This window comes from Natrix helvetica, assembly GCF_964273705.1.
Source record: "Natrix helvetica genome assembly, chromosome: W".
Lineage (NCBI taxonomy): Eukaryota > Metazoa > Chordata > Lepidosauria > Squamata > Natricidae > Natrix > Natrix helvetica.
In genome coordinates this window covers 75,729,480-75,754,468 of record NC_138555.1, presented here as the reverse complement: position 1 = coordinate 75,754,468, position 24,989 = coordinate 75,729,480, and the positions used below count along the sequence as shown (strand labels likewise).

General features: G+C 44.0%; 1 protein-coding gene across 2 annotated transcripts in view; it reads left to right on the top strand.

Annotated features, from left to right (window-relative positions):
* Positions 1–24,989, top strand: part of LOC309400715 (LIM and SH3 domain protein 1-like) — a 337,204-nt gene that overhangs the window by 220,536 nt on the left and 91,679 nt on the right. For both annotated transcript variants that reach the window (XM_081969351.1, XM_081969350.1), the window contains exon 4: positions 18,984–19,091. In XM_081969351.1, the coding sequence (XP_081825477.1) occupies positions 18,984–19,091 (108 nt within the window). The remainder of the gene's footprint in view (positions 1–18,983; positions 19,092–24,989) is intronic.

Here is a 24,989-nt window from a genome sequence, read left to right as displayed (position 1 = left end):
CTCCTAATAAATGACTGGATTTCTTTTGAAACTTGGCTCGAGGCTCATGAATTAATTAGGGCATCCTTCAGAAACCTGACACTGAGTCTTTTGTACTCTCTAGTTTTAAAACCGAAGAGAGCTGTACTTGCTTCGAGGTTTGCATATCACACGTTGCCAATACTAAACAAAAGTTGATGAATCTCTGGGACAAATCTAAAAACTAGTTTTCATATTTGGTACATTATATTTGTCCCTGAAACAATTTTATGCAAACAATTTATGCAAAATGGAATTCCTTGAGAAACTCTGACTCCAAGTCACTTGGGTTTAAAACTGATTTAAACTAACCTAATCCACCTCCATGAGTCAGGTATCAAAGATCTACACATCTTTCTTTAGTTGTACCAACCATATCCTGTTACTACAATCTATTAAAACTATATAGGTAGTCCTCAACTTACAACCACAATTAAGATCAGAACTTCTGTTGCTAAGTGAGGTAGTCATTAAATGAGTTGTACCCAATTTTATGACCTATTTTGCCGCAGTTGTTAAGCAAACCACCATGGTTGTTAAGTGAATCCAGTTTCCTACACTAACTTTGTGTCAGCGTTCCAAATATCACGCAGAATTAAATCAGAGTCCAAGGCAGAGATATCCTTAAAGTTCCAATTTCATAAGACAGACATGTTGGCAACGAACTGTGGAATCCCAAATCTGAAAACTTCCTGGGATTCCACCCAGTTGAAAGTTCATGATCTTATCCCCACACCCATAAATCCATCACATGGTCCAATCTTCTTTGGCCACACTGGCATCTCCACCCAGCTGGTTCCGGTCAGGTGCAGAGGTGCGGAGACAAAAGATGACCTTGGGCTTCTAGAAAAGAATGACAACAACACATTCCACAATTCTACTCCTTTCTATTCCCCCCTCCCAACTACTGCACTAATAAAACAGCACAGTGAAATAATAGAAAGTGTGGCAGGCCAAAGATCCTAAAAGGAACATAACTGCAGGCCTGACACTTTGCTTGCTGGAAGCCAGTTGAAGAGGTCGTAAATGGCAATCATTTGACCCCAGGACGTCGCAACCATCATAAATACATGCTGGTTGCCAAGTGCCTGAATTTTAAGCACACAACCGCAGGGATTCTGCAATGGTCATAAGTGCGAAGACCAAGCTTAAATCACTTTTTTCAGCACCACTATAACTTTGAACAGTTGCTAATCAAATGGTTGTAAGTCAAGGACTATCTGTATTTACATAAAGTGCTTGAGCAACTCCATTCCCAGCCATTCCGCAAGCATATTTTTTGTCTCATGTACCTTTTACGTCATAGATCTAAAACCTGTGAAATACTCTTTTTCTTCCCCTGAGGATAACTTTTGCACCTTGCCTGTTTAACAGTTACTTAACAAAAAACAGATTTTTCTTTTCATACGTTTTCTAGATATGGGAGCACATTGGATATAAAGTCAATTTTTATAACCCCCTATTGTCCAATGAGCACATTGATTAACAAAATTAATAAGGGTTTATTAATAGAGTGGATTTCAAGAACTATTTCCAGTTATGAAATATTAATTATTAGCTTGATTAAGAAATAAGTGCTATGAATTGCAAACACCATACATACAGAGTACTTTATCTAAATTTAGCATTTTCACATCAGCTCTATTTTCCAAAGATATAATGCCAATTACAAAGATTCTGTTTCACTGAGCGGATTCATTTCAGAAATGATTCCATACCACAGATTCACCTCTGTTTTTTGAACCTATAGTTGACCAAAATACAAAGATTATTGCAAATTTTGCATGTTGTGTTTTTTATTTGATAAATTACTACATAAATTAATGATAAACAAGGCAGAGTTCAGCTAATTGTTCTAAGAAAAACGTGATAAATGCACTTATATGCCCCTTTTTTCTGCTTTTAAAATATTACGTTTAGCAACAATAAAAAAGAAAATCTTTTGTAATATCATTTCTTGGTTTTTCTCTTCATTTTCTTATCCCAATTTTCTCTGTATATTTTTACTTCTTGTTAAAATAGTGTTAATTTCTATTATTGAAAGAGACATTGCCTTCCTCATAACTAAATACCCATCAATTATTTATCTGGAAGAAATCTGTATCACCATAAAATGTCCTGTCTGGGACAGAAGAAGGGACAGTCTGAGCCTAGATACCTTTGGTTGCAAGCCAAAAAATCCAATTACCTTTGGACAGGAAATTTAAAACAAGAAAGGGGGAGGGCAAAGATATTGGTACATGGCCTGTATCTTGCAGGAAAAGACAAGGTTAGTTAGGGATGCTTTGAATCCACTGTATGGGGACCAGATAGGTTTTTTTTTGTTCTGCTTCTTTGTCTGATGAGTGGTTCCAATAAGGAAATATGCTTCCCCCCCCAATACCTTACCCCCAAGTACTCTGCAAATACTATGATTGTCTAGGGCTGAAAAGTACAACATGGGAAGTTGCCAATTTATATGTTTGTGTTCTGTGATCATCCCATGTGATTGCATTAAATAGACAATGCAGCATCCTGAGAAATGCCCCTTTAGTATAGAACTATTATTTTTGCAACTTTAAGCCCTTTCATTCTAAAATGGAAATAAGAGTGGATGAAGCTGCAGAAGACAATATTAAAGGTTGGGGGGGGGGAAATGGCATTGCCCTAGGTCTATACTACAGGCCACCCAACCAAGCAGAGGAAGTAGATGAACTTTTTGCTAGTCAGCTAACTAAAGTATGTAGGAAGCACACCACAATAGTAGTGTGGGATTTTAACTACCCTGACATCAACTGGGAAACAAACTCTGCACCAAGTGGAAGATCCAACAGGTTCCTAACAAACCTAGCAGACAACTTTGTTTTCCAAAAAGTAGAGAAGGGAACAAGGGGATCAGCCATATTGGACTTAATTCCCACTAACAGAGAGGAAATGATAGAAGGTGTTGAAGCCATAGGAACCCTGGGGGCAAGTGACCATGCAATATTGGAATTCAACATTATGCAAACACAAGTAGTAGAACAAAGTCAAACTAGAGTCTTGGACTTTAAGAGAGCTAATTTCAATAAACTTAGAGAGAGCTTGGAAAAAATTCCATGGATGACAATCCCCAAGGGGAAAACAACTCAAGAAGCTTGGGAAATTCTGAAAAATGAGATTACAAAAGCCCAGTCTAGCACAATACCAATGAAGAAGAAAAATAACAGCTCCCAAAAGAAACCAGCATGGCTACATAAAGAACTATCTGACAAACTGAAAGACAAAAAAGGTAAGTATAAAAAGTGGAAGGAGGGGGACATAACTAAGGCAGAATATCAGCAAATAGCTCGAGCCTGTAAAGATGAAGTGAGGAAAGCTAAGGCTCACAATGAAGAAAGGCTTACCACAAAAGTAAAAAATAACAAAAAAAGCTTCTTCCAACATGTTAAAAACAAGAAAAGAGTTAAGGAAACAATTGGTCCATTGCTGGGAGAAAGTGGCAAGAAGGTGAGAAGCAACAGGGAGAAAGCAGAACTATTTAAATCATGTTTTGCATCTGTCTTTACACAAAGGGATAAAACAGTCCAACCTATCAAAAACAGCACCACAAAAATCAGATTAGGAAGACAAGTTGAAATAGGGAAGAAAATGGTAAGTGAGCACCTGTCTACCCTAGACGAGTTCAAATCACCAGGACCAGATGGATTACACCCCAGGGTTCTGAAGGAACTGGCAGACGAGATCTCAGAACCACTGAACTATATATTTCAGAGATCCTGGAGCACCGGGGAACTACCAGAGGACTGGAAAAGAGCTGATGTGGTTCCCATCTTCAAAAAAAAAGGGGGGGGGGAAACAGATCCAGGAAACTACAGACCTATCAGCCTGACCTCAATACCAGGAAAGATTCTGGAAAAGATAATCAAGCAACGAATTAGCGAACACCTAGAAGCAAACAAAGTAATAGCCAAAAGCCAACATGGGTTTGTCAAAAACGGATCATGCCAGACTAATCTTATTGCATTATTTGACAAAGTGACAAAATTAGTGGACCAGAGGAATGCCGTCGATATAGTTTACTATATCGAATGGAGGAGGAGCTTCCAACGATGGCGGTCGCCTCCTGAGCTCCGGAGTGAACTATGGAGCGCCCGACCGGGTAAGGACTGTAACCGGCCCTATGACATCAGAGGGGGCTGAGAGTTGATAGCCCGACCACCCTGGCTTGTTTTGGGCCAGTTTTGGCCTTCCAGGGTGGTCGGTGAAGATTGGAGAGCAGGAAGGAGTTGAAGGTCGTAAGCGGCAATCGGCTGGGAAGAAGCCTGTGAACATGGCGACGGCGCACTGCGGCTGCGCGGGCAGCGCTGACGCCGGCAAATTTAAAAAAGCCGAAAAGCCGAAAAGCAAAAAGAGAAAGGAACAAAGGGAAGGAACCCCGGAGAGCCCCCAGAAAGCCACCGGAGGCACCGGAGGGTCATTACCAGCATCGGGGGCACAGGGAGGAACAAGGAAGGAGCAACGGAGTGCCGGAGAGCGCCGGAGAGGCACCAAAGACATCGGTGAGGCTCTGGAATTATGGCTGGGGATGATTTGGAGCCTGGAGGCCACTGGAGATCATGGCTTGGGGATATGGACAGGCTTGAGCAGCCTGAGCAGGCACTTGGAGCCATGGACAGGTTTGAGCAGCTGCCCAGCCTAAAACAATCAGGACAAGAAGGCCCCCCCCACCCATTAAGGAATTTTTATTCACCTGGGGCCATTTGAACCATCTTTCTCCCATTTACCATCTTTGCCTCTCCCCACCATTTGCGACATTTGACTACCTCCCATTTCCCCCCCCCTCCCTCTGAAGTTACCATCTAGTTACCATCTAGACATTATTTACCATCTATTTACCACCTATTACTTACCATCTTCCTCTGAAGTTACCATCCAGACATTATTTACTATTATTTATCATCTAGACTTTAAGACTCTGGTCCTTCATTGAGACCCTAGCCCTGCCGGCTATGACCTATCAACTTTGTTTTATCAGTACCTTACCCTATTGGGACTTTTATTATTCAATCAATTTACTCGAGGTCAGACTTGCTCCACCTGCGAGAAGCCCCTCTCTCGCAGGTATGGCCCTTGGCCCTTTCAAGGGCCAGCCTTGATGACGGGTTTGTGAACCCCGAGAGGTGGAAGAAAAGGAAGCTGAGGGGCTTTTTATCAAAATGTTTTATTATGTTTTTAGGGGGTTCTAGGAAAGGGAGGGGGGATAACCAGGCCAGGAGGGAAGCCAACGCCAGACGAACAGGTGAGTCTATGAAGGAAGTGAGCGGGGTGAGGGGGGAGAGGGAACAAGTTATTCCAGTAGAGGGTTGTTTTATTACAACGGTCGCGGGGAGGGGGGGATGCGAGGACAAGAAAAGATCGCAAGGTCGGTTGGGAGACCGTGGCTGCTGGCTACGCCCGGTCGTTTGTACCAACCCCCGCAGCCTAGGTGGTCGGGAACTACAGAGCCAGGGCCTGAGGCTGATGCTCTCCAATGCAAGGTCCGTGACCAACAAGGCCCCCCTCATTAACGAGCTGATCTCGGAGGGGGAGCTGGACCTTGCAGGGATAACGGAGACCTGGTTGGGTCACGAGGGGGGTTTACCCCTCGTGGAAATGTGCCCACCGGGTTTCCGTGCATTCCATCAGCCTCGGGCCCTGGGTAAGGGTGGTGGGGTGGCGGTAGTTATACGGGATTGTCTGGAGCCGAGGGAGTTCACTGTTCCTCAGATACCCGGGTGTGAGTCGCTGGGTATGAAATGGGGCCCAGGGAGGCAGTGGGGTCTGCTGATTGTATACTTGGCTCCTCGCTATACGTCAGCGGCCCTGCCCGAGCTCCTCGAGCTGGTCTCGGAGACGGCGGTTGAGATACCCAAACTTCTGGTTATGGGGGATTTCAACCTGCCGTTGACGGGAGCAGTGTCCGAGGTGGCTCGGGAGTTCATGGCTTCCATGACAGCCATGGGCCTGACCCAACTAATTCAGGGCCCCACACACGAAGGCGGCCACACACTGGACCTTATCTTTGTATCTGAGCAGTGGACGAGTGATCTGGGAATAGGGGATTTAGAGATTACGCCCCTGTCATGGTCAGATCACTCATGTCTCCGGCTGGACTTCCCTGGCGCTACCCTCCACCGCGAGGAGGCGGAGCCAGTTTGTTCAAGCTGGTACCGCCCCAAGCACTTGATGGAACCGGACAGGTTCCAGACGGAGCTTGGGCCTTTACCTGTAGCCCTGACCCGCGCTCGGTCGGAGGACCTAGTCGACGCCTGGAATAGGGCGACGGCGGGGGCCTTGGACCGGGTTGCGCCTCTGCGACCTCTCCTACGGCAACGACCCACCCGGGCTCCCTGGTATACCGAGGAGCTTAGGGTGATGAAACGCCATAGGAGACGTCTAGAGAGCAGGTGGAGGTCCTCACGCTCCGAATCTGACCGAACACAGGTAAGAGCCTATTTACGGACCTACCTTGTGGCATTGAGAGCGGCCAAACGTAGACATTGTGCCGCTCTCATTGCGTCTGCGGATAACCGCCCTGCCGCCCTGTTTAGGGTGACCCGCTCTCTCCTGTCGCAGGAGACGCGGGAGGCACCCTTGCAGGGAAGAGCAGAGGAGTTTGGGGAATATCTGCAAGACAAAGTCGCTCAGATCCGGAGCGGATGGGCCCCCCTCAGTGGACCGGACGAGCCGACATCAGTGAGTCTTGTGAGCCCACTCTGGGAGGAGTTTGACTCTGTTGCCCCCGAGGATTTAGACGGGTTGCGTGGACGGCTGCGGCCCACCACATGTTCAATGGACCCGTGCCCCTCCTGGTTGGTACTGGCATCCTGGGAGGTGACGCGAGGCTGGCTTCTGGGCCTGGTGAACGCCTCATTGAGCGAGGGTTCCTTACCGACTGCCTTGAAAGAGGCGGTGGTGAGGCCCCTGCTCAAGAGGCCTTCACTTGACCCAACGGAGCTAGCTAATTATCGTCCAGTCTCCAACCTCCCCTTTTTAGCGAAGGTTGTTGAGAATGTGGTGGCGCAGCAATTTCCACGTCACCTCGACGAATCCGTATATCTAGACCCACGCCAGTCCGGCTTCCGACCCGGGCACAGCACCAAGACAGCCTTGGTCGCGTTGGTGGATGATCTCTGGAGGGCCAGAGATAGAGGTTGCTCCTCTATCCTGGTCCTATTAGACCTCTCAGCGGCTTTTGATACCATCGACCATGGTATCCTACTGCGCCGGCTGGAGGGGATGGGAGTTGGAGGCACCGTTTTACGGTGGTTCGGCTCCTACCTCTCCGGCCGGATGCAATATGTGTTGACTGGGGGGCAGAGGTCAACCCCGAGGCCACTCTCTTGTGGGGTGCCGCAGGGGTCGGTCCTCTCGCCCCTTCTGTTCAACGCATACGTGAAGCCGCTGGGTGAGATCATCCGTGGTTTTGGGGTTGAGTACCATCTGTACGCTGATGATACTCAGTTGTACATCTCAACCCCAAGCCACCCCAACGAGGCTGTCGAAGTGATGTCCCGGTGTTTGGAAGCCGTCGGGGTCTGGATGGGGGACAACAGACTCAAACTCAACCCCTCCAAGACTGAGTGGCTGTGGCTACCGGCGCCTCGGTTCAGCCAGTTGATTCCATCACTGGCCATAGGGGGCGAACAATTGCCCCCTGTGGAACGGGCGCGCAATTTGGGCGTCCTCCTAGACGCCCGGCTGTCAATGGATGATCATGTGGCAGCCGTGGCAAGGGGGGCGTTCCACCAGGTTCGCCTGGTGCGCCAATTGCGCCCCCTTCTGGACCGTGATGCCCTACGCACAGTCACTCATGCACTGGTGACGTCTCGCCTGGACTACTGTAACGCTCTCTACATGGGGCTTCCCTTGGGACGCGCCCGAAGACTGCAGCTAGTCCAGAACGCAGCCGCGCGGGTAGTCATGGGGAGTACTAGGTACTCCCACGTAACACCTCTCCTGCACGAGCTGCACTGGCTACCTGTGGTCTTTCGGGTGCGTTTCAAGGTTCTGATCACCATCTTTAAAGCGCTCCATGGCATAGGGCCTAGTTACCTGCGGGATCGCATCCTCCCACATACATCCCTGCGGCCAATCCGCTCTCACAGGGAGGGCCTTCTCCTGGTGCCGTCCACGAGGCAATGCGAACGGGCGACACCAAGGAGTAGGGCCTTCTCTGTGATGGGCCCAACCCTCTGGAATGACCTCCCCCCCGATATTAGAACCACCACTGACTTCCGCTCCTTCCGACAGAAACTGAAAACACACCTGTTCCGACTGGCTGGTCTGGCATAATTTTAACGTCTACCTCCTGGCATACATATTTTTTACTGGTTTTTTAGGGGGATTGCTCTTTTAAACTTAATTTTATAGGTATTGGGGTTTTAAATGCTGTACATTTTAAATTATTTACTTAGCAGTACAGTTCTATATATCTTTTTATCCTCCTCTTATTTATGTATTTATCCACTTAATATTTTAATTGTTTAAATTTTATAGACAATTATGATGTATTTTGATATGGACTGTACACCGCCCCGAGTCCCTTTTCAGGAGAGGGGCGGTCTATAAGCGCTAAGAAATAATAAATAAGAGAAAGAAGGACTAGGGGAGACATGATAGCAGTGTTCCAATATCTCAGGGGTTGCCACAAAGAAGAGGGAGTCAAACTATTCTCCAAGGCACCTGAGGGTAGAACAAGAAGCAATGGGTGGAAACTAATCAAGGAGAGAAGCAACTTAGAACTGCGGAGAAATTTCCTGACAGTCAGAACAATTAATCAGTGGAACAGCTTGCCTCCAGAAGTTGTGAATGCCCCAACACTGGAAGTCTTTAAGAAGATGTTGGATAGCCATCTGTCTGAAACAGTATAGGGTTTCCTGCCTAGGCAGGGGGTTGGACTAGAAGACCTCCAAGGTCCCTTCCAACTCTGCTATTGTATTGTATTGTATAAATCTATACTTTGAGGAACCCTGCCTTGGAGTTTTGATTTCATAAGGGCTGTTGCTTGGAACCCTGACAACTCTAAGGCCCATGGTTAGCCAAAGGTATACTTTACTAAAGCCAAGTGGTTACAGAAGAAGCGAATCTGGATCTGAGGGTTTTGCGCCCAAAGCATATGGTTAACTTCCCCCCATTTTTTTTAAAAAAGAATTTTATTGGTTTTTGAACATTTATAGGGAAAGGTAAAAAGGGTACAAAGAAAATTTTGGCAGCTCTCGTGCTAGTGGTAGAAATCCCCCCAAATCTCACAATTTTTACAATGTTAAAAACAACGTATAAAAGATAAGCATAAACAGAGTCTTGTTTTACATTATATCAACCATATGTTCAATCATCTCTTTCTTTGTCACTTTCTAGTATATCAACAATTATCATAGTATTTCAAATACATTTATTTTTGTGACCTGAGCCTTTTTGATATTGCTCCCTCCTCCCTGTCCCCAGATGGAGCCACAGCCCCCCCCCCCTTCATATCCTGCACATTACTACCTTTTTCACCACCTCCCCTATTTTCGTCCTCTAGGAGAAAACTATGTTTTTTAATGAAGGCTTCAGCCTCGTCCACTGTATTAATTCTAATTCTGTTTCCCTCCCAAACAATCAACATTCCCTCTGGCAATAACCATCTAAACCAAACTCCTTTATTGTATAATTTCTTTGATAAGAAGGAATACTTCCTCCTTTTTCCCCTTATTTTTTTTGGAATTTGCTTTAGGATGGTAATTTCTTTATCTTTATATTTTAATGGTCCCTCCCTTTGGGCCCCTAGCACCTCATCCCTCGTGGTCCTCCTAAGAAACTTAACATGTACCTCCCTTGGAACATTATGTGTTCTGGCATATGCTGAATTAATCCTGTAAACCAGATCCATATCCCACCACAACTGTTCTTTATTTCTCTTAATATATTCTGCTAAAATTGTACTCATAATATCCTTAAGATCTTCATTTTCTGTCTCTGGTAGGTTCTGGAATCTGAGAAAAAAGGGCATTCTTTCAAGTTCTATTTTTGCCATAAAATTTTCCAATTCTAAATTTCCCTTCCGGACTGCCTTGACTTCCTCCCCCAATCCAGCTGCGCCCTCCTCCGAAACCCCAATTCTTTGTTTATTTTCTGTTAAATGTTGTTGTACAGCTCTGAGTTCATCTTTAAGATCTGTCACCTCTTTTTTCAACTCATTTTGACCCCTCATAATTTCCTGAAACATTAGGTTAACAGATAGTTCTTTTGAGCTCTCTCCAGTTCCTTCATGTTGTAACAATGAAGTAGTCTTCGTCTGCTGCATGCTTGGACTGGAGGTGGCAGAGGCAGGAGCCGAGAATGACTTGCCCGTTGGAGGTTTTTGGGGCCCCATTTATCTGCGTTCAGAGGTGACAAGTCTTTTACAAAGAGAATGGCATCAGTGGAGCACGCAGCTGTGTCGGTCCCAGGCGGCAGGCAACTCCAAAAGTAAAAAGTCAGTTCTCCTTCACAGTTCCAAGGCACGAAGGTACACCAGAAAGAGGAAAAGTCAAATAGTCAGAATTAATCAGGAAGACCACGTAACAGGAGAGGTCCAGAGCACCTTCAGAGGGGGTATTAAGACAATTACCAGAGATTTTTTTTTCAAAGGTAGTTTCAAAAGGCAGGCTTCATTTATAGGTACAAAAACAAAGACGGAGGGGCGCCATCATGGCTCCTCCTTTCGCAGGGAGAAGAACAAGGAGTTCCATTTTAAAAATTTCCTTTTTGAGAAAACAGCTCAGCAGTCACCTCTTGCAGCTGTGATATCAATCATTCTCAGATAGTTAGTACAAGTGGCAAGTCAGCTTTTATTCTCTTTCCATTCCAATATAGAGAGAGATAGTTCAAATGCTGCTTTGTCCGAGGGGGGGGGGTGTAAAGAGAAAGAAACACCCCCATCTAATCTTCCAGTTTCAATTAGATTGAACAAAAATTTACAATAGTCTGCTGCTTATCTGTTAACGATGATTAAGGAGATTAGGGTGGATCCCTCCCCACCGGCATTTCAGCCGCTCTTCTTTCGCTTAACTCTTTCCTATCAGAGCCCATTCGGTGAAAGGGCAGACAGCCCGCAGCTGTCTCATGCCTCCCCTCCGCTCCCCGGCTCCTGGGGCGAGGCTGGAAACACCCCCGCCGGCTGCCGCCAAGTCTGGGGGATTCCAGCAAGCCGCCCTGCGGCAGAAGACCCCTCCAGGGCCCCCTTTTCTCCTGAACGGAGCTCACCAGGGAGACGAGCAGCGAACAACATGTCCGTCACCTACAGGAACCGGAAGTGATCTCTCGGTTAACTTTCCCTTGTTCCCTTCCACACCCCCTTTGTTATCAAAAAGTGTCCAATTAGATGCTAACAAATTGGGTAACAGTCCCTGTCTTTGCAGCTGGCTGCATTCCTTTGCTTGTCCTTGGAACAGCTGTCGATTCTCACTGGACGGTGCGATGCTTAGTTTCAATTCCTCATGGTAACTCTCCCTCTTATACCACCCTGTCAATCCCTATGCAATGCATAGCATAGCTCAGCGATGGCGAACCTTTTTTGGCTCGCGTGCCATAAGGGGGGGAGCACAGGGGGGGTCGTGTGTGGGCGTGCCGCACCAATAATGCAATGTGTGACCCCCAGTGCGCATGCGCGCACTACAGGCGCTCCCCCTCCCATTTTTACATGCTTTTTTCACCCTCCACAGGCTCCAGAGGCTTTATAGGAGCTTGGGGAGGGCGAAAACAGCCTCCCTCCCCCGGACACCCTCCGGAGGCGTCAGGGAAGCCTCCGGACGGTCCCTGAAGCCTTCGGAGCGCTCAAAACGACCCTCTGAGCAAACCCACCCTCCGGAGGGCGTCCAGTGGGGCAGGGGAGGCTGTTTTCACCCTCCCCAGGCTCCTATAAAGCCTCTGGAGCCTGGGGGAGGGCAAAAAATGGCTTTAAAAAAGGGTGAACTCAGCTGGCCAGCCTGCGCATGCGCGCTGGCCAGCTGACAGGGCAGCACCTCGCGTGCCCTGACAACTGGCTCCGCTTGCCACCTGTGGCACGCGTGCCATAGGTTCGCCATCACTGGCATAGCTGAATGGCTGCCCTGGTACATATTAAGATGGCATGGGGTGGGGGTGGGGGTTTAGGATATTTAGGCATGGACCCTTGGCCGTGCCTCCTTCGCGCCCAGCCACCCACCTCAGCCCATTTGCAGCCAGCTTTCCTCCTCCACTGGCCCTCCCCCGGGCATTTTCCATGGCCAATGGACCCCTGGCCTTCCACCCCTGGCCCCTGGCCCCTGGCCCTTCATCCCTGCCCATTCTCCCAAACACTATTTGACCCAGGCCTTTGGCTGCATGGGACAAATAGTCCCCAGCCAATTGGGTGGCAGGGAGAAGCAATGGTGCTGCAGCTCCAACAAAAGGGGAGGAGGAGCAAGGCTGGCCTTCTGGCATTGCAGGGGTGGCTAGGGGTGTCATGCAGGTGAGTGGCAAGACCGGCATGGATTCTGGTGTTGCAGGGGGAGCCGGGGTATTAGTACAGGTGAACAGCAAGACCGGTGATGCTTCTACAATTGCAGGGGGGCTGGGGGGGGTGTCACACAGGTGAACAGAGGTGTCATGTGGCTTGGGGGAGCCCTGCCATTGTCACTCTGGCCTGACACCTAACAGGCTGTTCGGGTGCCCCTAAGCATGCACTACCTCTATTCGCTTGCTGTGCCCCCCTCCCAAGCCCTCTTACAATTGTAGAAGCTGTGTCGGCCTTGCTGCTCACCTGCATGAGCCCCCAGCACCCCACCCGTAACACCAGAAGCTGTGCTGGCCTTGCTCTTCCTCCCCTTTTTTTGGAGCTGACTGAGTTACGAGCCAAGCTCTCTTTGTGAAGCCCCCTTGAGGCATCCCTCCTTCCCTTCCTGGTCCCCCCAACACACACTTGCCTGTCTCCCCCCCCCCCCCCAGTGGCCCCGGCGACTGCTATTACCACTGCCACTCCCCCTCCCTCTGGTCCTGGTGAGGGCCCAAAATTTGCAGAGCAGCTGCAGTACTTTTTAAAAAAACCTTGCATCATATGCTGCCCACCCCCTCAGCCCTGCCATCGCCCATCACAAATTGCACACTGCCTCCACAGCACCATTGCTTCTCCCTGCCACCTGATTGACTGGGGGCTATTTGCAGCAAAAGGCCTGGGTCAAATGGTATTTGGGCAAATGGGCAGGGACGAAGGGCCAGGGGTGGAGGGCCAGGAGCCCATTGGCTATGGAGAATGGGTGGGGGAGAGCCAGTGGAGGAGGAAAGCTGGCTGAAAATGGACTGAGGCAGGTGGCTGGGGGCAAAGAAGGTGCGGCCAAGGGTCCGTGCCTAAACATCCCATTCCGTGGTAGTGGTCTTCCTAAAATCTTCTCACATAATGAATTACAGAACTTGCTTGTCTTGTATGGCAAAGTAAATATACCCAGGGCTATATCACATTAATCCTTTCCTTTGCTAAGCTTTAATGCCTTGGTATACCTTGATTAAGAGAGGTGTCTGTTTTCTTTCCCTGGGTTGATGAAATCACTTAGCACTAAATTCTATTTTGGCAAACAGGTACTAAGTGTTTAATTTCACACTCCTGAAATCTTCAGAGTATTTTTTCTGAGTGCCAGAGATCTCTTTCTACAAGGAAGTTGGGAATAGGTGCCACTAAAACATGTTGAAACTCAGATGACTACAGATCAGATATCAGTGAGATTTGTTTATAGGTGGATGTATCTGGAGGAAAGATAACTTATTTTAGGTATGTGTGGTTGAGGCTGATGGCAACAAAAGATTTATTGATAGGAAGACAACATGGGTTTGTGCATGTGAGCTTTACAGCTTCCTAGAATTCCTCAGTAGGTAGAACTGAAAAGAAAATCATTCTAGGAGTATAAGGGTAAATGGATAAAATAACTGCGAACTGATAACAGATGGTTGCAAAACTTTTGTATTTTACAAATGATGAATGTTTTCAACATTTCTTTTGCATATTTCTGAAAATACTGCTGCTCTTATGTAGAATGACCACATTGCTGCCCCTTATGTAAAATGACAAAGCTTCCAATATTTTTAAACCAATTCAAAGTTTTAATTTTGCCTGTTCTACCTATCCTATTACGGGAGCAACATAACTTATAATAATTAACATAATTAGCATATTTGGAAATATGCAAGACTGTTCTGACATCTTACACTGAGAAGTGTTTCTGCTGGAGCTGGTTTTGCTCTGCTTCCAGACTGTGGATATCCTAATACCATGATGGCGAACCTATGGCACGCGTGCCTGAAGTGGCACATGGAGCTATGTCGCCTGGCACGTGTAGCGTCACCTGTTCCTCTTCTGATGATCAACTGGCATCCCTGCTTGCGGCAGTGCCAGAAACTGCAAGAGTTGGTCTTGCGTTTTCCAGTGTGAGCATGTTCGCTGTCCAGCCGATTGTGTGCACATGCACACCAGTAACTGGAAGACTAGCTGGCTGGCGCACATGCGTGTGCCAGAAACCGGAAGTTCATTTTCTGGCATGCTCATGCCCCCTGGGTAGCTCCTCTTCCGGGTTGCGGTCCAGACGAGAGAGAGCGCTCCCTGTTCGGCACTCGGTGCTGAAAAGGTTCACCATCACTGTCCTAATATGTCCCGATTCTGAGACTGCCTGGACAAGTCTGGAGGTTTTCTTGGCAAGGTTTTTCAGAAGTGGTTTGCCATTGCCTCCTTCCTAAGACTGAGTGAAAGTGACTGGCCTAAGGTCAGTCAGCTGGCTTCGTGCCTAAGGTGGAAGTAGAACTCATGGTGTTCCGGTTTCTAACCTGATCCTTATCCACTACAATAAACTTGCTCCCAAACTGGTATTGGTCCTCTGTATTGACATGCACTCTTGTCAGTTTCAGTTTAGATTTAGAAGATTGCTTGAAGCTGTGAATGTCTTTTTGTTGTCTGTGAAAACAAGGCTGTCTGCCTTTCTCCCCCCCACCCCTTGCTGGATGCATGGAAAGCACCAACAAATCTCTCTTTATCCATCAGAAAGTTGCTTGAGAATTTCTGTACTCTGAGAATATTGTTAAGTAAATAATGTTTAAGTTAGTGTTAAGGTATGTATGTTTTGATTATCCTGATATTGCAGACAGAAGTCATCAGTAAAATCTACATCTCACCAGAATTGAGCCACTATTTACTTTAGTATATCTTATATGTTGTGCTAATATGGGAAGTGTTGCTTATTGGGTGATTTCCTTTTTTCACAAGCATATACAACATTCTAGCTTAGTTACTGACTGAGTGGGTCTTAAACCCAGCTTCTGGGAATGCAGTAATTCTTTGTGTGTGTCTGTTGTATAAGCTTCCTCTGCGAGTTGGATTGATACATAGAGGTAAGGGGGATCATAGACACATAAATGTATCTGAGTATAGGAAAGTGATAAATATCAAGAACCTTGGTTTTAACTGTTCTGATCTCTGCAAATGCAATTCACTGTGTCTCTTTAATTTGTCAAATTGCAGGGTTAAATCAAGTTTCAAAATGCATATGTTTATAAAGTTCTCTTCTACATGAATTAGTTGAAAGAAAGTAGCAGTTCATTTAACAAAATGAGCACATTGAAGACCAAAGGAAACTGATTGAAATCCTTTTATGTAAATGTATTTCCATGTATTTCCTTAACATGCCAATCTTACTAAACTATGTTAATTTACAAGCAGAATACAATATGTTGCTGTTGTAAACAAGTTTGTATCTATTTGTCATATTAAAATGATTCACCAGATGGTAGCATTTGACCGAACTTTTCTGGGCTCACATATTCGGCAGGGTTTGGAATGGTTCATACTTGGCTGGGAAGCTTTTAGCAGGCTAGAGTGAGAAGTTTAAAACGCATCCTGGAAGAAAGTAATAGCATACTACAGGTAGTCCTCAACTAATGACCACAGTTGGGACCAGAATTTCTGTCGCTAAGCAATGCAGTCATAAAGCATAACATCACATAACTGCATCACTTAGCAATGGCAATCTCGGCAGTCCCTACTGTGAATTCCACAGGTTGTTAGCTGAGGACTCGCCCCAGTCCAAGCAATTCCAAGCTGTGTCCATCCCAGCTCTGGGCCTTGGTTCTTCCAAGGCAAGGGACTGCCTTCCCTTCAGTTTCCCCCAACTGCCTATTCCCCCATGTCTGCCCTTCTGGCTGCCCTGCAACCATGTCTTATGGGGTGGCAAGCAGCCCCAGAATCACATGGCTCTGGGGCTGCTTGCCATGCTGCGGCTCAGGGGTTTCTTGGTGCACTGTGGCCCTGGCGCTACAAGAAGCCCCTAAGCTGCCTCAGCCTCACCAGTCAGGCCCAGCCGTAGGGCGTATCATTTAATGGGGTGAAAAATAATTTTTGCAATTTTTTTCAGTGAGGGGTTCTAAAAATATGTGTTTTTACACCAAGAATTCGAATCTGCTGTTATTTTTGCAGTTGCACAATGTTTACCTTGGTATGGTGAATCCACGTCAGATCATATACCGCACAAATACTGTTAACTTTATCTTCTCAAAATTACACCTTGTGTCATTCTTTGACATCAGCAACCAACTTGCTTCTTGGCCTCTGATATAACCCTCACGTTTCTCATGTGTATACATTCTGCTTGCTGTCTCTGTGACCTGTTTTACACATCTCTCTATTGATTGGGCATGACAGGGCCACTATGGTACTTGCATTGGTTCATCAATGAACTTGTTTATTTCCGCTGTAGTCAGTTTGCACATAAGAGGTGGTTCATATACACCTTCAGACCAGTCAATCAGCTCCAGCATAGTGGATGCTCTGGTTTGACCTCTACCCAGTGCATGACACCGCCTTCACAGCCAGTATTAACATTTGTAGAATCTCCTCCAATGGTCTTCAAGCTTTTGTCAATGCCTTTCTTCTTCGTGAAATACACCAGATTATCTGCAATCACTTAAGCAGGTTTTCCAGTTTTTGAGCCTTTCTCTGGAGTGAAATGATAAAGGTATCTTCCACTCGGCTCACTGCACACAGAATAATGTTCCTCTTTGATGGTACTGGGGAATTGCTGGTCTCAGTTGTTTGGAGGGGAATTGCTGGTCTGAAAAGTTATGATATTTATGTAGTTATTTACCAAGCACACCTAAATTATATTAAAGTAAGCAAAATATATTTACAATCCCCAAGGCATGTCACAAATTTTGAGCATCCCTAATGTTTGGAAATCGAAAATTGAAAAATTTAACACACTCTACCAGTATAGCCTCTGTGCCCAGGAAGCCCCAACAGTGTGGTACAAAGTGGCCATACCTTAGGAAGTCCCAGCTCAGTCCCAGCCATCCTGCATTTTAAGGTTCCTGCTGCCCTGCACTCTGTTGCCCCAGTTGACCTTTACAATCTTCTGGTTCCTGTTGCTGACAAGGTATGCCTGTCCTGGCTGTTTTCAAGGCAGCTGCTGGTCACGTAAGGTCATCTTCCCCAGGTCTTGCAAGGAAACTGCCATGTACAACCTTGGGAAGAAAGCCTTGTGTGGCCAGCAGCTACCTCACAAATGGCCAGGCCAAGCATGCTTGGTCAGCAACAGGAGAAAGAAGAAACAAAGGCCACCTAGGATGACAGGGGCCATGAAATGCAGGGGGCCAAAAGGGCAGAGATGGGGGGTAGATAGGTGAGTGGGGGGAGCTGAAGCATCCCTGCAATTATAAGTACGGGTGGGCTGCCAAGCACCCAAATTTTGATCATGTGGCTGTGGGAGCACTGCAACTGTTGTAACTTCAACTGAGGCAGCAGGAGGAAACCAAACCTACATTAGCCAGTCAACCTTTGGGTACAGTAGGCCCCTGATCTCCATAGACGATTAATAAGATAGGCAAGTCAGCATATTAATTGACTTATGATATCTCTTCCTTCAGGCTTGTTACAAATTTTACTGGAATATGTTGCAATCAGCTTCTATGGAAGGACACAGGAAACTAATGTTTGTGTAAGATACAATCCGCCGAAAAAGCATATTAATAGAAGATGGCATGTCAGGCTGCTGATATATAACTTTTTCACTTCCTTTCCTGTAACATTACAAAATGTAACTTTCTGTAACTTTACCAAATACAACTTTCTGTAAAATGTATTTTTGACTATGAACAAATATGAAATGTATACTCCTCTTTCGCTGACGAACAAATCCCTGTGTGAACGCCCCCACCCTAGGAGGGTATAAAACTCCTGTCCTGAACAAAGCCAGGACAGTTCAGATGTTGGTGTGTGAACACGCTGAACTCAGATGCATCAATAAACCTGTTTTCTCTTGCACCTTCGTGGTCTCACGTCCAGTCTTTGGCGTGCATTGAGGCGTAGGCCCCAATCCGCCGCTACACAACGACAGGTCATAAGTCTCTTCATTTGGCACCGCTGTAACATTGAACAGTTGCTGAAAGAATGGTCATAACTTGAGGACAACCTGCATTTTTATTTTCATCAGGAACTTTGCTCAGTTCAGGGTATATTAACTTTTTAAAAATTAGCAATTTAACTCTATTGTTTTAGGGTTTTTTATGATTTTGCAAGCATGACAGAATGAATGTAAGATTGCAGTCTTTTACACAATTTACATCAAGCAGGAACTATGATTCTAAGATCATTTTAAAAAAGCTGCATCTCTGAATTGGATGGTTTCTGAACCCACAGCCACTGACTTGCTGGGATTGAACATAAGCCTGTTCTTCCCCATCCACTTCCTAACAGCCTGCAAGCATGGGGACAGCACTTCATATATGTTATAAGATATAAAACCATTAATACAAAGTAGGACTTTTCTCATAATATTTAGACCCTTTTTGGCCAAGTATTAGCCATTGCACATTGTTTCAACAAGTGCTTCTAATGGCAACTTCAGTCCCACAATAGTAATCATTTTTAATGTTCAGGTAAGGTTGTAGATTAGGATCCATACATGCTGATGTAGTGTAAATAATGTCTGTTTCTTCATTTTCATACACAGGTCCGCTATAAGGAGGAATTTGAAAAGAATAAAGGGAAGGGCTTTAGTGTGGTGGCCGATACACCTGAATTACAGCGAATCAAGAAAACTCAAGATCAAATCAGCAATGTAAGCTGCCCAGCACATTTCATTTTCTGTCTCCATAGTTACATATTTAAAAGATATATTTAAAAGTTTTTTCTTTGACAGATTCATCTGTTCCTTTTCCTAAACATCTTGGTTTCAGATTCTGTAATTTTGCTATTAAGGCAGTACTGTAGATATTTGCCTATAAAGTTCCAAATGTTGCAAATATAGTCCTGTTCTAAAACACGCTTCTTTTCCTCTGTTTTTATTGCAAATATATTAAAATAGATAAACAAGTATATAATGCATGTACAGAACAATAATAAATGCATTATTTTAAGTTATCTCAGGAAAAAATAGCATCTTGCGAGGGTTTGGAAACACTTGGGGAGAATTGTGGCCATCCAACTGACGGCGGGCACAACAGTTGGGGACTACATAACAGGGTGGATTAAAGACCAAAGTGCATGAGAGTCTGTTCCTAGGGTGAGAACCTGGGAGCAGCTAGTGTGTGTGTGGAGTGGTTTGTAGCCCCCACCCAGAGAGAGAGCCAGATGGAGGGTTTTGATTGGGTGGACTTTTCTTTCTTTTTCTTTTTTTTCCAAAGAATTTTTTTATTTTTTTATTCTCTTACATACCATTTTAAGTAAACATTCACATATTTGTTATTCTTCTTTACATTTATCATTCTTATACATTTATTATTTCATTTAATAAGTTATAATGTACATTTTGGGTTGCTTTATTTACCATCCCTTCCTTCTTTTGTAACACCTCCTTGTTTTCCCTTTCTTTTCCCCCTCCCTCCCTTCTCTACTTTCTTCCTTCCTCCTCTCCTTCCCCTTCCTTCTTCCCTTCCCTTTCTCCTACTCCTGCTCTTCCTCTTCCCCTTCCTACCCTCTCTCCTCCTCTTTCTCTTCCTTCCATCCTCCTCTCCTTACCTCTTTCTTCTTTCCCCCGTCTTCCTTTCGCTCTCTCCTCCTCTCTCCCTTTCTTTTTCTATTATTGTTGGTGTATATTTCAAAACTCAGTTTGTTTCCTTGGGATGGTATTCCCGCCAACCCAAATATAATTTAGTATCATTTCTTATTCTCTTACCTTCGTTAGTCTACCCTAGTTATGTTTCCCCCTTTTATATCTCATTCTTGAATATATACTTATATATTTAATATTTTCTTTTCTGTTTCCCCTTCTTCCCCCCCTTTTCCATTTAATAGTGTGTTGTCTGGGTACTTTATCTTCTCCCTACTTTCTTTTCTAGCTTGCTTTCTCTAGCCAATCTTAGAATCTTCCCCATTTCTTGAAGTACTCCAATTCCTCTTTATCCTTTATTTTCATTGTCAACCTATTCATCTCTGCACAATCTAATATCTTTTTTATTATCTCTTCATCTGTTGGTAGCTTATTTGATTTCCAATTTTGGGCAAATACAGTTCTTGCTGCTGTAGTTACATGTATAATCAAATAAGTATCCTCTTTCTTGAATTTCTCTGGGATAATACCTAGTAAAAATATCTCTGGTCTAAATTCTATTTCTTGTTGTAACATTTTCTTTAACCATACTCTTATTTTAGTCCAATATTTCCTTGCTTCTGCACATGTCCACCACATATGATAGTATGAACCTATTGCTTGTTGACATTTCCAACATTTCCCTGATTTGTCTTTAAACATCTTTGCTAGTTTTCCCGGTGACATGTGCCATCTGTAAAACATTTTGTATAAGTTTTCTTTATAGGCTGTTGACATAGTTAATTTATAATTCCTTTCCCATAGTTGTTGCCATTTTTCTAGTTCAATCGTATGGCCAAAATTCTTTGCCCAAGTTAACATTGCATCTTTAACCACTTCTTCTAACATAGTTCTTAATAGGTAGCTATATAGTTCCTTGATTATTCTTTCTTTGGTTCTCATAAGTATCTTATCCAACTCCGAACTTCCTAAGTTAAAACCATACTCCCTTTTAACTTTTTCATATCTCGATTCTATTTGCAGTTGTGAAGACCAACCTATATCAATCCCTTGTTTTTCTAATTCTTGTTTTTGTTTTAGTTCTCCCCTTTCTGTTAAGATATCTTTGTATCTAATAATATTTTTCATACTACTAATATTTGGATGTGTCAATGCTTCCATTGTTGAAAGCCACATTGGTATTTCTAAATAATGTTTCCCTTTCAAAAAAAAGTTTCGTTTTGCCAATTTTATTTTATTTGCCAAGTCCTCATTTTCTATCAGGTTCAATTTATGTTTTTGCAGTTCCATCATATTTTTTACTTTTTTATTTTGTGGGTTTCTCTGCAGCTCCGTCTCCAAACATTTGTACTCTGATTCCAACTTCTTTTGAGTTTGCCTGTTCTGTCTATTCTTTTTTCCTAAGTATGTCATTTCAAGGCCTCTGATATATGCTTTACAAGTGTCCCATACATTCTGTAATGATGTGTCTTCCTTTCTATTTTCCTGGAAGAAATATGTCAATTCTTTTTCCATATATTGCTGGAAACTTTTTTCTTTCAATATTCTTGAATTTAAAGTCCATCTCCCCTTTTTCCTCTGTCCCTTCCAAGTCATTGTTATTGGATTATGATCTGCCCATGTGTTTATATCTATGTCTATCTTAAATGTTTTGAGCATTAGCTCTGTTGACATCTACATCATATCAATTCTTGACCACGAAAAATGTCTGTTTGAGTAGAATGTACAGGTGAAACTCAAAAAATTAGAATATCGTGCAAAAGTTCATTTATTTCAGTAATGCAACTTAAAAGGTGAAACTAATATATAAGATAGACTCATTACATGCAAAGCAAGATAGTTCAAGCCGTGATTTGTCATAATTGTGATGATTATGGCTTACAGCTCATGAAAACCCCAAATCCACAATCTCAGAAAATTAGAATACTACATGCAATCAATAAAACAAGGATTATACATAGAACAATATCGGACCTCTGAAAAGTATAAGCATGCATATGTACTCAGTACTTGGTTTGGGCCCCTTTTGCAGCAATTACTGCCTCAATGCGGCATGGCATGGAAGCTATCAGCCTGTGGCACTGCTGAGGTGTTATGGAAGACCAGGATGCTTCAGTAGCGGCCTTCAGCTCTTCTGCATTGTTTGGTCTCATGTCTCTCATCTTTCTCTTGGCAATGCCCCATAGATTCTCTATGGGGTTCAGGTCAGGCGAGTTTGCTGGCCAATCAAGCACAGCAATCCCACGGTCATTGAACCAGGTTTTGGTGCTGTTGGCAGTGTGGGCAGGTGCCAAGTCCTGCTGGAAAATGAAGTCAGCATCCCCATAAAGCTCGTCTGCAGAAGGAAGCTGGTAGACGGCTGTGTTGACCCTGGACTTAATGAAGCACAGTGGACAAACACCTGCAGATGACATGGCTCCCCAAATCAATGCAGACTGTGGAAACTTCACACTGGACTTCAAGCATCCTGCAGTGTGTGCCTCTCCATTCTTCTTCCATACTCTGGGTCCTTGGTTTCCAAATGAGATGCAAAAGTTGCTCTCATCAGAAAAGAGGACTTTGGACCACTGAGCAACAGACCAGGTCTGTTTTTCTTTAGCCCAGGTAAGACGCTTCACCTTGTTTGTTGTTCAGGAGCGGCTTGACAAGAGGAATGCGACATTTGAAGACCATGTCCAGGATCCGTCTGTGTGTGGTGGCTCTTGATGCACTGACTCCAGCCTCAGTCCACTCCTTGTGAAAGTCCCCAACACTTTTGAATGGCCTTTTCCTGACAATCCTCTCCAGGCTGCGGTCATCCCTGCTGCTTGTGCACCTTTTTCTTCCACACTTTTCCCTTCCACATAACTTTCTATTAATGAGCTTTGATACAGCACTTTGGGAACATCCAACTTCTTTGGCAATTACCTTTTGAGGCTTTCCCTCCTTATGGAGGGTGTCAATGATGGTTTTCTGCACAACTGTCAGGTCAGCACTCTTTCCCATGATTGTGATTCCTACTGAACCAGACTGAGAGACCATTTAAAGGCTCAGGAACCCTTTGCAGGTGTTATGGCTTAATTAGTTGCTTAGAGTGGGACACTTTGAGCCTAGAATATTGCACCTTTTCACAATATTCTAATTTTCTGAGATTGTGGATTTGGGGTTTTCATGAGCTGTAAGCCATAATCATCACAATTATGACAAATCACGGCTTGAACTATCTTGCTTTGCATGTAATGCGTCTATCTCATATATTAGTTTCACCTTTTAAGTTGCATTACTGAAATAAATGAACTTTTACACGATATTCTAATTTTTTGAGTTTCACCTGTATATTGTCTTTCTTTCAGTTGTCTTGTTCTCCAAACATCTTGCAAATTTAATTCTTCCACCATTGTGAAAAATGTTTTGGGTAGGATTTTTCTCAGCTTCTTGTTCATCTTTGTAGATTTATAATCTATTCCGTTATTTACAATTGCATTAAAGTCTCCTAATATACATATATCTTCATAGTCATATTCTATTATCTTTTTGTGTAGTTTTCCAAATAATTCTTCTTGTTTATCATTTGGGGAGTATATTGCCACTAATAATATCTTTCCCATGTTCATCGTTATTTCCACCATCAGTGTTCTCCGCTCCCCAAATTTTATTTGATTGTATTGTCTTTCTAATATATAATGCTATTCCCTTTTTGCTTTGGTCAGCCAGAGTCAAATATAAATTACCTAGTTTTGCCCGTTCCAAAAATTTTCTGTGTTGCTTTCTAATATGTACTTCCTGTAAGCATACAATGTCCAATTTCAATTTCTCTAATTTATTGTGTATATATATATATATATTTATTATTTTTACATTTAAAACAATGCAATGCCACGGAGTCGAAGTGATCGTATATTCACATTATGTACAGCTAGTTTCAACCATTAACAGTTAATCTACTTAATACATTGTCTGTCCTTCTGTTTGATCACAATATATACATTTGTTCCAGTCTTGTCATCTTAACTTATACCAATCATAAAATCTATTCCATACCTCAAAATATTCTGATTCCCCTTTATTTTTAAGTTCCAAAGTGAGCCTATCTGCTTCTGCACAGGCCAACACTTTTCTGATGATATCTAGCTCTGATGGTGTATTTTCTTTTTTCCAATGCTGTGCATAGGTTATACGCGCTGCAGTTAGTATATGTATGATTAGGTAGAGTGTATCTTTCTTAAACCCCTCCGGTATTATGCCTAGGAGAAAGGTTTCTGGTTTGTTCTCCCACCATTTGTTCTAACCATGATTGAATCATTTTCCAATATTTTTTTGCCTCATTGCACGTCCACCACATATGATAGAAAGTGCCTGGTGTTTTTTTACACTTCCAACAATTTGGGGCCAGATTTTTAAACATTTTAGAAAGCCGTGCTGGCGGGAGATGCCATCTGTAGAACATCTTGTAAAGATTTTCTTTATACGCCGTAGCCAATGTTAATTTCTGATTAAGTATCCAAAGTTTTCCCCACTTAGCCAATTCCACATTGTAACCGAAATTTTTCGCCCAGGCGACCATGGTTTCTTTGACATGTTCTTCCTCTAGTTTATATTCCAACAACAATCTATACAGCACTTTGATCAGTCTGTTTTCTGTCTGTATCAACAGTTTATCTAATATTGTGTAGTCTTTGGCAATACCTTCGTTCTTCCTATCCTGTGCATACCTTGATTGTATCTGTAAATAAGACCACCATTCTACTTGTATTCCTTGTGATGTCAATTCTGATCTAGTTTTGATCTCCCCCTGCCTGTTCAATAGCTCTTTATATGTGACTATATTTTCCACGTTAATTAAATTTGGGTGTATGTATGCTTCCATCGTAGATAGCCAAATAGGTATTTTAGTATAGTGGTCATGTTTAATTTTGTTCCATATTATTAACAGAGATTGTCTAATGTAATGTCTACTAAAATATTTGTGTGCAGATCCTTTTTCATACC